This window comes from Schistocerca piceifrons, chromosome 2, assembly GCF_021461385.2.
Source record: "Schistocerca piceifrons isolate TAMUIC-IGC-003096 chromosome 2, iqSchPice1.1, whole genome shotgun sequence".
In the NCBI taxonomy this organism is placed as follows: domain Eukaryota; kingdom Metazoa; phylum Arthropoda; class Insecta; order Orthoptera; family Acrididae; genus Schistocerca; species Schistocerca piceifrons.
Genome location: NC_060139.1, coordinates 1078845593 through 1078857888, shown reverse-complemented (window position 1 = coordinate 1078857888; position 12296 = coordinate 1078845593). Strand labels below are relative to the sequence as shown.

Below are 12296 nucleotides of genomic sequence, written 5' to 3'. Positions count from 1 at the left end.
GCTCCCCTGGACACACTGCCAGATCAGTTCTATATAGTGTTGACTAGGGAGGGTACACATCTGCTGTCATTTTAAGGTCCCCATCACATGGCTGTATTGATACAGCTGTACACCACAGAACTGCATGAAAGCAAGCCACCCCCTTTCCCTTTGGAAGATAGTACCCTGTTGGACTTGAGATCACTGACTTGTAGAGATCGTGGGTGGGCTCTCAAGCACCATAAGTGGCATCCTCCACTGGAGTTTCTCTTTGCCTGTAAATGGATCCCTGCCCACATCCACTACCTATTTAAATGGTGAAAGCAAGAGTCCTGGGAATTTTAAGTTTCTATCATTGGATCACATACCTCTCCATGACAGGTTTAGGCAAAGACAGATGCTTCTACAGCTTCCAGTCCCCTGCAAGTGTACAAACTATTTCCCTAGATGGTGCCATTTATACTAATCGAGACACTGTTGCTAAACAATTTGCTGAGCATTATGCTTGCTCATCTGTGCCCAAGAATTACTGCCCCACATTTCAGCTCATAAAATATTGGCTGTAGGGACTGCACTTAAGTTTCACTACATCCCACCTTGAGCCATATAATGTTCTAATTAGTGAATGGGAAGTCTCCTGTGCACTACCCCATTGCCTTGACAGAGCCCAGTGTCCAGACTGCATCCACAACCAAATGCTTAAACATCTCTCAGTGGATAGGCTGCAACACAGCCTTGCCCTCTTTAATTGGATTTGGACTACGGCGGAGTTACCATCTCAGTGGTAAGAAACCACAATAGATTTAATACTGAAGCTGGGTAACAACCCCATAGACATGGACAGTTAATGTCCAGTCACTCTTACCAAAGTCACCTGTAACTTGTTCAGATGCATGGTGAGCAAGCAATTGTTGCATCCTTCAGTCTCAGGGTGTTTGGGGTGTGCGGCGGGCTGTTTGGGGTGTGCGGCGGGCTGTTTGGGGTGTGCGGCGGGCTGTTTGGGGGTGCGCGGCGGGCTGTTTGGGGGTGCGCGGCGGGCTGTTTGGGGGTGCGCGGCGGGCTGTTTGGGGGTGCGCGGCGGGCTGTTTGGGGGTGCGCGGCGGGCTGTTTGGGGGTGCGCGGCGGGCTGTTTGGGGGTGCGCGGCGGGCTGTTTGGGGGTGCGCGGCGGGCTGTTTGGGGGGTGCGCGGCGGGCTGTTTGGGGGGTGCGCGGCGGGCTGTTTGGGGGTGCGCGGCGGGCTGTTTGGGGGGTGCGCGGCGGGCTGTTTGGGGGTGCGCGGCGGGCTGTTTGGGGGTGCGCGGCGGGCTGTTTGGGGGTGCGCGGCGGGCTGTTTGGGGGTGCGCGGCGGGCTGTTTGGGGGTGCGCGGCGGGCTGTTTGGGGGTGCGCGGCGGGCTGTTTGGGGGTGCGCGGCGGGCTGTTTGGGGGGTGCGCGGCGGGCTGTTTGGGGGTGCGCGGCGGGCTGTTTGGGGGTGCGCGGCGGGCTGTTTGGGGGTGCGCGGCGGGCTGTTTGGGGGGTGCGCGGCGGGCTGTTTGGGGGTGCGCGGCGGGCTGTTTGGGGGTGCGCGGCGGGCTGTTTGGGGGTGCGCGGCGGGCTGTTTGGGGGGTGCGCGGCGGGCTGTTTGGGGGTGCGCGGCGGGCTGTTTGGGGGTGCGCGGCGGGCTGTTTGGGGGTGCGCGGCGGGCTGTTTGGGGGTGCGCGGCGGGCTGTTTGGGGGTGCGCGGCGGGCTGTTTGGGGGTGCGCGGCGGGCTGTTTGGGGGGTGCGCGGCGGGCTGTTTGGGGGTGCGCGGCGGGCTGTTTGGGGGTGCGCGGCGGGCTGTTTGGGGGTGCGCGGCGGGCTGTTTGGGGGTGCGCGGCGGGCTGTTTGGGGGTGCGCGGCGGGCTGTTTGGGGGTGCGCGGCGGGCTGTTTGGGGGTGCGCGGCGGGCTGTTTGGGGGTGCGCGGCGGGCTGTTTGGGGGTGCGCGGCGGGCTGTTTGGGGGTGCGCGGCGGGCTGTTTGGGGGTGCGCGGCGGGCTGTTTGGGGGTGCGCGGCGGGCTGTTTGGGGGTGCGCGGCGGGCTGTTTGGGGGTGCGCGGCGGGCTGTTTGGGGGTGCGCGGCGGGCTGTTTGGGGGTGCGCGGCGGGCTGTTTGGGGGTGCGCGGCGGGCTGTTTGGGGGTGCGCGGCGGGCTGTTTGGGGGTGCGCGGCGGGCTGTTTGGGGGTGCGCGGCGGGCTGTTTGGGGGTGCGCGGCGGGCTGTTTGGGGGTGCGCGGCGGGCTGTTTGGGGGGTGCGCGGCGGGCTGTTTGGGGGTGCGCGGCGGGCTGTTTGGGGGTGCGCGGCGGGCTGTTTTGGTTGGGGTGCACCACTTTTTGGTATTGGTCTGTGATTTGTGGTTGGTGTGGCTTCCCACATTCTCCAACTTAAGCAAAAGTGCTGGCAACACTTCAGTCCATTCCACTGGCTCAGTAACATTAGTTTGGTAGCAGAGGGCTCTATGGTTTCACATACGTACAAAGCCGTTTCTGTCCATCTTAATTATAGAAGCCTTGCATGTGGTTCAGTAACACTCTCAGCATTGCAGATACGAGAGCCTTTCAAAATAGCCCAGTGAACAGCCTACTGGCCAAGGCTGGACTCCCTCCATTACCTGTCAGACAACAAAAACAGCTACTGAATTACATTATATGCATTCATAACTTCCCTGAACACCCCAACTGCTCTGTCATTTCCCCTGGAAGGGAGTTCCAACTCCCATAACTGCAACTGCCTCCACTGTTTCATCTGATCTGGGAGACATAGCATCTGCCCCCATGGCTAGTACCCAGAACTCTGATTTGTCTGTCTCCTTTTGTCCAAAAGATTCTTTTCGGCCCATGATTTTTGGCTGCCTGTTCTTGACTGGCCTTAAGACATATCACAGCTTGGACGAGGTATTCACTGATGGCTCAACAGCTGACAAAGCTGCTTTGCAAATGCAAATGCACAGTGTAATGAACTTTATTCTCTTCCAAATTGCTGTTGTGTGTTCACTGCTGCTTTAACGGCTGCTAAACTAGCCCTTAGCCGTATTCATTCTTGCACTGGCAAAAGTATCCTAATCTGCAGCAACTCCCTGTGCAGCCTTAAGGCTATAGAATAGTACTAATCTCCTCACCTGCTAATTATGGCTATCCAGAATCTCGTCTTGGAGCTACATCAAGGTGGATGGCCAGTTGTTTTCACTTGGACACCCAGTAATTTTGGGATTTTTAGAAATAAACAAACTGACCAGTTGGCCAACCTGGCCACCAGTGTGCCAATTCTGGAAGTTTGAGTTGTAGAACTGCACCTTTAGCCATTTATATGTCATAGATTGCTGGAAGCTGATTCTTGGCCATGTTCTGATGTGAGGATCCCCCTTGTTGCCAGTGTAGAACCCACCTTTTGTGGCCACTTACTCACAGACTGCTCAAATTTGGCTGCTTTGAGGTGGTATTGTAATCTTCCTAACACACTACCTCTAGTGCTAGTAGACAGCACCAAAGTGGCTTGCCTGGTGTTAATGTTTTGCCCTTGAAGGTGGTATCCATTCGTCCCACTCATGTAGAGCTTTTTGCCCTCATTGATTACCTGAGGGGGTGGTGTAGGTCTTGCTGCATCCTCCCATTGAAAGCTTGGTTTCTGAGTAAAGAGCAGTTTAAACAGATTATTCAATTGCACCTGAATAGACAGCTCTTTCTGCTCTATAGATGAATATCGTAACAGGGACTTTCAAATGGGCTTAAGTTAAAATGTCAGATTTCAGTGTTGTTAACGCTTCATCACAACAGTCACTGTTAGGTATTTTGTGTATGATAAATCTATTAAAATTGCAGAAATGTTTCATGCTGACAGTGCATTAATTTTGTAAATACAAGCAGTTCAAATTTAGTGTAAAGTACTGTCATATTTTGACAATCTCCTGACAAATGATTGGTGTATCAAACATTCAAATGTTTTGTGTTTGTCATACTTTGTCTTGTTCCACACCCATGAGAATTACCCCATTTTTGGGGCTATGGAAGGAAAACTGAATCTGATCTAATCACTGTGTGATGAAGTTGTTGTTTATTGGGCTTAAGTTTTGCCATGTGTATTTTTATTTAGCAGTGAATTTTTATATATGTTGAGAATCATGATATCAAATGATCTAATAAAACTGAAGTGAAAAATATTGTCCACAATGTTCATAGATGGTGAAATCGTACAGGGTGAACCAGAACTCTTACAAACATCTAGACATTGTTTAGGGTGCTGTCTGTCCTGGTACAAAGGACCCGCAGTCTTCAGTCACTTGTTAGAGTAAATTAATTTCTTTGGATTGTTTCCAATATTGTCTTTGTTTCTGTGAAAGACCGTAACAATTATTCAACGAACACTCATACCACACACACTCCTATTCAGATGATCACATGCCTTATATCATACTTACACATTAGTAATATGAAGGTTGGTGGCATTGCTAGAGTTCCCCATTCTTACCCTTCTCATTATCAGCTGGAAGTCCCATCAACACACATCTAACTTCCTCTTCTCTGCCTCCTGCAGAAAAATTGTTTCCTCACTCCGAATCGGTTAATAGTTTCGCACATTACGTCTATGACCCTCCTTGAAAGTGATTCTACTGACTCAATGTGCTTTTTTGACCAACCATATTTCGTGTTAGGGTACCACTGGTAAAACTAGATGTTCAAACTTTTGAGCTTTATTTAGTCCAGGGATGGGCAAACGTTGCACGTGGCTCATGAGTGCACAGCACTGCACGTGTGCTGCTCGCGTGCAATCGTCGACTGGGGCAGTTGGCGACAGCCGGCAGGTTGCTGCAGTGTAGTGCCAGGCTAAGCTGTGGACGTTGATGCGAAGCGACCACTACGTAGTGAACGTTGTATTTCAAGAACCGGAAAATGCAGGGTGAAACAAGGAAACGGAGAAGTGGAGATTTGCTATCTTTTAAAAAGTAATGGGAGAATCATTTTTTCTTTGTGCAAAAACGTGAAAATTCGAAATGTTTAATATGTGGCAGTATTCTTGCTGGTCAGCGGAAGTTTAATATTGAAGGCCATTATAATAAATTTCACGATGAGTACAATTTACTGTTGGATTCTGAGCGGATGGGGAAATTGAGCTTAAGAAGAGCGATCTGACGATACTAGATGAATCTGTCGTAGTTGCTGTCATCACGAGAGATCTGCGACTTCCTTTCGTCATGTCTCTCGTCTAACTGATATAACATTTTATGGAGCACTGTTTTCAATTTTTCAGGATGACAGGAATAATAGCTCAGCGGTACGTGCAAGTTACAAGATTGCGCTTAATATAGCGAGAGCTCGAAAACCATTTGCTGAATTAGTAAGTGTCAGTTAAGAGCAAACATCAGTGATGAAAATTTAAGTAACTGTTTGTGTTTGTCTGTATGTAGAAATTTTGTACCACTCCGCCTGTGATAGATAAATAAAAAGTGTCGTAGGTAATAGGTACTCTTTCAAAACATGACATCTTTCTAGCACTCCTACTAATCTTATTCCTTCATCAATAAAGCAAGCTAGGAAACAAAACGCATTGCAGAGGAAGGAGCGGACTGAAGGTATGGTGGGGACGGGAGGTAAGCGGGTGGCCAGCTTGCCCCTGTGTGCACGCAGAACACCTGTTAACTGCCCGCCCCTGATTTAGTCCTTCAAGGCAAGCTGCTCTGCCACCCATCGACCATCACTGAGTGATGTGCAAGCACATTTTGCATTTCCAATGACCAAATTTAGCAGCAGCCTTCAAATATCTATGTATCAAAGGCAATGGACTGAGTGGACTGACTGGACTGAGCAGAGTGAGCGGACTGAATCATTGTCCAGCCCAGACCACTAAGGATGGAAACTTTAAATTTGAAGGAGGTGTGGATCTTGCACTGTAGGCATTGCTTAAGAGAAGATTGGCTGAAATTCCACTCCTAAGGGTGTGAAATAGGGGATGAAAATAATTAAGGCTAAGTTTATGAAAATTGGTATTAGAGTTCTGGGTTAGATATGAAGAAATAGCTGATACATAATGAAAGTTCATATGGAAAAAGCATGATCAACAAATCTTCAGACTCGAGCTACCAGAAATGACTTTCGATAAAAAGTACGTTCTGAAAAGACTGTACTTATATGGTGTTAATTTGCATGAAATGCTTGGATGGTGTTGCAGTCTGAAAACAACATAAAACATAATTTGATTAAATGAAAACAGTCTCTGGAGGTCCACAGTCTATCAGAGCACAGCAGACAGTTGAGCTGTTCATTAGTAAATACATACACATCCTCAGTTGCTTCCTCTGGAAAAAGTCAAGAGACTATCTCATACTGGGTTTACAGAAGTGATAGGTACATTCAAAAGTGTTTTTGCCTCCTTCAACTTGGATTGTGCTCAACTACCACTGGTTTGTAAGGTATCCATCTCTGTAATGTGACATAACTTTCCAACAATGTGGCTAATTACCACTTAAAGACCTAAACTACTTCATGCCTCATTGCTGCAATTGTTTCTGCCATTTATGTAGCCTCCATCTGACATATACAAAAATTAGGAAGGCATAGTGCTGCAAGTACACAGCTGTAGGCATTTGGTAAACTAAACTTTGCGCCTTATAATGGCCCACCTAGATTAGGTACATTGCTTTGGTTCATGGCTAACCCTACATGTAAGTGACACTGCCTTTGTACAGGCAGCATGTGCCCAGATACATTGTAAAATAGTGGCATCTTACAGCCTGTAAGTTTCATCCCTCAGGTTTGCTCTCAAAATGGGACAGGTGAGAAGTCTCCTGTGGTTTTACAGAAGTTCCTTCCAAATTTGTCTGATTGAATCTCCTTATATTTGTGACCACAGCACACAAAATGAAAGCCTACCAAAGATGCAGTCACCAACCATTAGCACCACTGCTAGGTGTAGCAGGAGTTGCAACGTTGAACAGTGTGGAGCTCAGAATGTAGACGGACATGTCACCTCAGGTAGATGTATTCGGCAACTCAGGTGGTAGATAAGTGAAACAGTAATACAATGTTGAATATCTATTGTCCACAAAATAGGACCTCAGAAGCTTCATCGATGGGGCAGCTGGTGTGAGCAGGGCAGGTGGAAGCACAGCACTGTGGAATATACTAGTCAGCAGTCGGCACACAGTCTGTAGTGGGTCGGCTCGGCAGTTGTGACATTATGGGGCTGGTCGTCTGGTCTGTGTCAGCACTCGGCCACAACTGTGCTGACTCCAGCTGCATGTGTCTTCTGAGAGACAGTGGCAAGAGCAGCCATGACCCTACCACTGACTGTAAATGGAGAAAGTGTCTACAGTGCTGCCTGGAATACTGGACACCTTTAAAAGAACTGCTGTGGCCTCCAGATGGGAGAGACAGACCGGTAGCGAAAGAGTACGCCATGGGAACAGAACCAAACAGTGGCAGTGGCTCGCCCACGTGGTGGCGAATGATCATCTTCATCCCGGCTCTGACAGTTACGCCTTCCAGGTGATGGCAATCACAGAAACCTGCCAGTTTCGATTCGGTAGTTACTGCACCTCACAGTGACCGAGCTGCTCCTGACGGAACTGGCTGCTACGTAGATGAGCGTAGGTGACCAGATGAGGTGATCTACTGACATAAGTCTCTGGTCTAAACAGGACAGCAGGGATTGAACAGATCTCTGTCTCATTAGTGGTAGGATTGGTGCAGGATGGGCATGTGTGTTCTGCTCTTGTCAGGCATAAATGACACGATTTGTTCTGGTGTTTTCATTTGATCGGCTATCTCAGTTGCTTCAGTGCTTGACCAATTCACATTGCAGATGCTCTTTATGTGCTGTCAGCAACTAAATGTCCAGTATCTTGTCCAGTTTAAGCTTTCTTGCAACATATTGTGCAGTCACCATTATGACATAAGCCTCTGTTTCCATGTTGTCATTTTACTACAGCTCTTGCTTGAGCAATACGTCCATTCGGGTTTACGATAGCTTCTGTGATACTGGTCGCACTGTCTCTTTTGCTGAAATTCTGCCTGCCCTGTGGCACATCTGCTCGGCTTCTGGCATTGCATGGGGAACAACTTTAAAGTTTTTCTAACCGCACTAAAAATAATACTCTGCTGCACAACAGTGTCGTAAGAAGTTATCTGTACTCCTTCCTAAAGCCTATAAAACTATTTTCACTTATTGCTAGTTTATATACCAGTTAATTTTCATCTCCTGTATTGATTTGTTGTTCTTAGTTGTTTTAATTAAGCAGATACAACTGTTCATCATTCAGCTGACAAATCCCAATGCTTTAAACCTCAGACTGCTACAGGTGTATCGCTGCAATCTGTGCTGACCATGGCTTCATTGTTACTGTATTGCTCACGTAATGCTGCCACCTCTACTGACATGCCACTCCCGCTGCTACCAATTACTTGTCGTCCGATTTTAAGAAAGCTGTTCAGTGAAAAAATTTGATTTTGGGCTGTTGGTCTAACTTTGCTCAATAGAGGACTGATTAAATCTGTGTGTATGAAATGTAGATATCATATTTCACATGAAATGGAGAACAGAATGGCAACTCATCCATTTTTCATATCTGGAGGACAGTTTCTCTTGTGTGCATTGTGAATTGTTAGGTAGTAGCATAGGTCATACTTAATAAACAGTTCAAGATGTTGAAATGACGTTTTTGCAAGTGGTAGCACACAAAGAGGCACTTTCATTGTCTGATAACAGGGTGTCCAGCATCCTGGAAAAAAGGGAAGACTCCAGAATTTTTGTTGTTGTGGGGAAACTTGGGGAAACTCAAGTAATGATTGCATTTTACCTAAAAAGGCACAGTATTTGATTTGCTTCTTGGAGCAGAGGCATTCGCTTGCCCCCCCTGCTTTTCTCAATGCAGTGCTGCTCTCGCTGCTCTCGCTGTTCGCACTCACATCGGTGCTTCGCAACCACCATCCGTCGGGACTTTGGCATTCCCCAACTTCTCCCGCCCATGCAGTCCACAGCAGTTGCTAAGTTGGGGAGTCTGGGCTGGCTGAATGCAGACAAGCTGTGTGGAGGTTTGTTGTTGATATGGAATGGATTGCATGCCTGTCGCTGCAGTGTGGCCTCAGTTACACTAGTGCTTGTGCTTTTGCAGCATGATTTGACTGACTAGGAGTTGTGATGAATATTCGATGTTTACATTCAGGAATATATGGTGCTGTTTGTATTCACATACATCCAAATGTATTACCTTGTTTGCTAATATAATTTAATCACACAAACGTTTTGTTTTTGGGGAATTTGTGGGCTATTCATATCAATTTCTTTTGAACCAGCAATTTCAGGGTGTGCTAGGAATGCACACAGTACATTGTTTTGGATATATATTAAAAAATTACTGCTGTACATGCCAAAAGCAATAATTCTGATAGCATTGTGTATGAATAAGTGATTATAGCTCTTCAGTGGTAGGAATAAAATAGTGTAATTAGAACAATGTCAAGCAGTTACTGGTCTTTGGCATAAGGTTGTTGGTTTAGTTAACATTGAGCTAAAGCCCATTCCAGCAACGGTGAAATTCAGGTGGCCACAGCGTGAGTGATGACTATGGGACTATGTGGGAACTCCTTGCATCATTTCTGTACTGACTGGCTAACACTTCCAATGTTGATGTGAGTCGTCATAAACCACTTTCAATTACACGTACATACGGAAAATTATATTGCCTGTCTTTGGACCCTGTCAAGGAGATACGTAAAAAAAGTGGGTGGGTTGTAAGTGGCTCATAAGAAATGGAAAGAAAGAATTGCAGGTAGTGTGACATTACTAATTTCAGTAAAGAAAAGTAGTATTTCTAATTCACCTACTGTTGTGCATGCAGGGAGTGTATCATACAGTTGCGGTGTGTCCTAGCAACTATGTAGATACTACCCTGAAGTAGTGACATTGAGCACCTACTGCAGGAACTTCTGGCCAACGGTCAATGATGCTACATTACTTGCAGAGGGTGCTGTGATGGAGGCAGAGATACATTTGTGTCTAGCTGTTGTGAACCACCTATCTTCTGGGAACATTGGCAGCTCGTTTATCTCTTACCAAGTGCATTCCCAGACAGTAACGTTGCCTCCAAAATGCATCTTTAAGTCAAAAATAAATTACAGTATCATGTTCAGACTAAGGCATTTTTAACCAAACAACTGTAGGATAATGTTGGCGCCTGTGACATGGTAGTGACTGAGTTTGATCTATTTGTACAGTTTTGTTTCCATTTTTGGATTAGTGTTGGGTGAGATTCAGAGCAGCTGTCTTACTTCAGTGTTTTTGGAAAAAAATTGCACTAAAAGAATATTGGATTTGAGGTAGATGCATGCTAGTCTAAGCTAAAATGGAAAAGAAAAGTTGTTAGGTGTCCGTGGAGCTCACAGTCTAGGGTAATCCAGAGGGTCCTGCATTTAAGGACTTTGGGATATGGGGCTTACATATAGTGCATGCTGACTTGAGTTGTACTAGTGTGTAAGAGCTTTACATAATTTATTTAAAAACATTCAGTCCTGCCTTATTGATTTCAATAATATTACAATCACATCTGTTTTCCCACAGATGTTTCACACTGTTTGGTGTGTGGAAAATAAAATGGTGAGAGTCTGGGCTCAGAAAATATTAAAGGCTGTTTAATAATGTGTAAAGAAAGTAGGAACATCAGTAGGTAAAATCAGAACCTAAGGTAACTATCGAAATTCATAAGTGTTAGCTGCCTTATGCTGACAGCTCATTCAACATTTTTTTTAAAACTGGATGCAGAGATTGAGTCATTTCTGACTAAATTTGAGTCATATACTGCCTTATCTTAATTTACCTATACTGCCCTCCATTCTAAGGTCAGAATTTATGAGAAAATTTGTCTAGCTTCAAAATAGATCTGAATGACGAAATTCATTAGTTGCAACTTCCATAAAAGTAGACATCAGACACAGAACCAAAAATGTTGTTCTGCTTGGTTGGAATGAGCTCGCCATCAGAGATGCTGGCAGCCATTGGCAATTTTTTCACAATGTGCCACTTACCTTCATCTCAGTTTCATTCTATGTAACATGAATGGTATGAGGCTGAAAAATAAGGCACTCTGAGTTGCAATTTGGCTTCTCATGATATCATGTACTGAATGTGGTCATTTTTTTGCTGCCGTTAGTCCATTCATTATTCAAGAAGGTTTTGGTGTAATTGCTGACCCTGTGAAATCTTGATTTTTGTCTACGTAATGATATTTTGTTTCTTGAAACCAATAGTGATTTTAAAGCCCAACAACTGCATAAAGCTTCTCTCCTTCATCGTTATACTGTTCATGTTGAGCACCACCAAACACACAATTCTTCTTGAGTTGTTCTTTGCACTCGAATACTTGATGGTCTGACCGAGGGAGAAATCCATACTTACCTCTCTGATCAGGGCATCACTGCAGTGCATCAGGTAACATAAATGGTTAATGCTACATTACTTCTATGCACTTTTGATAAAGTTGTGCTTCCATCAAAGATCAAAGCAGGTTTTGAAGTTACCACAGTCTGATCATACATTTGAAATGTGATGCTTTGCTACTAATGTCAACATTAAAACCACACTCTAATCTCCTGTAAAAACACTGTAAAATGCTTTACTTGTTGAAGGGATGCTCAGGAGGATGATTACCCACCTCCTCCTCCCCACTGTATCAATTGTAATGGAGATGATGCCGCCTTGTCACAAGAATGTCCTGTGCCTCTTGATGAGCAGGCTCTCCAGGAAATCCACATGAAGGAAAATGTACCTTACCGTGTTGCTAACAGGTTGTTGGCTAGTTGAAAGCCCTGTGTTTTACCTTATGGCACTTACAGTACCATTCTTACCATTCCTCGCAGACTACTGACCTTATGTCATCTAAATACAATCCACCATCATGGAATCCATTCAGTCATTGGTGCATTTTAAACTAGCCTGGTTGAAAGTACCTATGAAGAAGCTGCCAAACTACTGCTGTCATACTGGCATGATGCTCTAGTCAGCAGACACACATGCCATTTGTTTTCCATGCTCTGCCACTCTTTCTATGCCTCCTTCAATGACTCCTTTGATGGCCAGTTTGGTGAGCATCTCTCTTCTGTTACCCTCTGCAGTTCACTTTCACTCTGGCAGCTTAACTTCATGCTACCCTCCAATTTTCTGATGGATGTGAACCATTCACCACCTTCACTTCATGTGGTGGTCCAAGTTCACCTTGGACTTCATTGGCTTTCTAAAGAAACTAATCCAAATTCTATATATATTGATGTAAGTCTCTCGAACATCCCTGGGAACTTAATGAAAGAATGTATGTGTAC

General features: G+C 45.9%; 1 protein-coding gene across 1 annotated transcript in view; it reads left to right on the top strand.

Annotated features, from left to right (window-relative positions):
• LOC124776135 (glycine-rich cell wall structural protein-like) overlaps nucleotides 1-12296 on the top strand; it is a 55938-nt gene that overhangs the window by 20095 nt on the left and 23547 nt on the right. The window contains exon 2 of the mRNA XM_047250972.1: nucleotides 904-2330. Coding sequence (XP_047106928.1) covers nucleotides 904-2330 — 1427 coding nt within the window. The remainder of the gene's footprint in view (nucleotides 1-903; nucleotides 2331-12296) is intronic.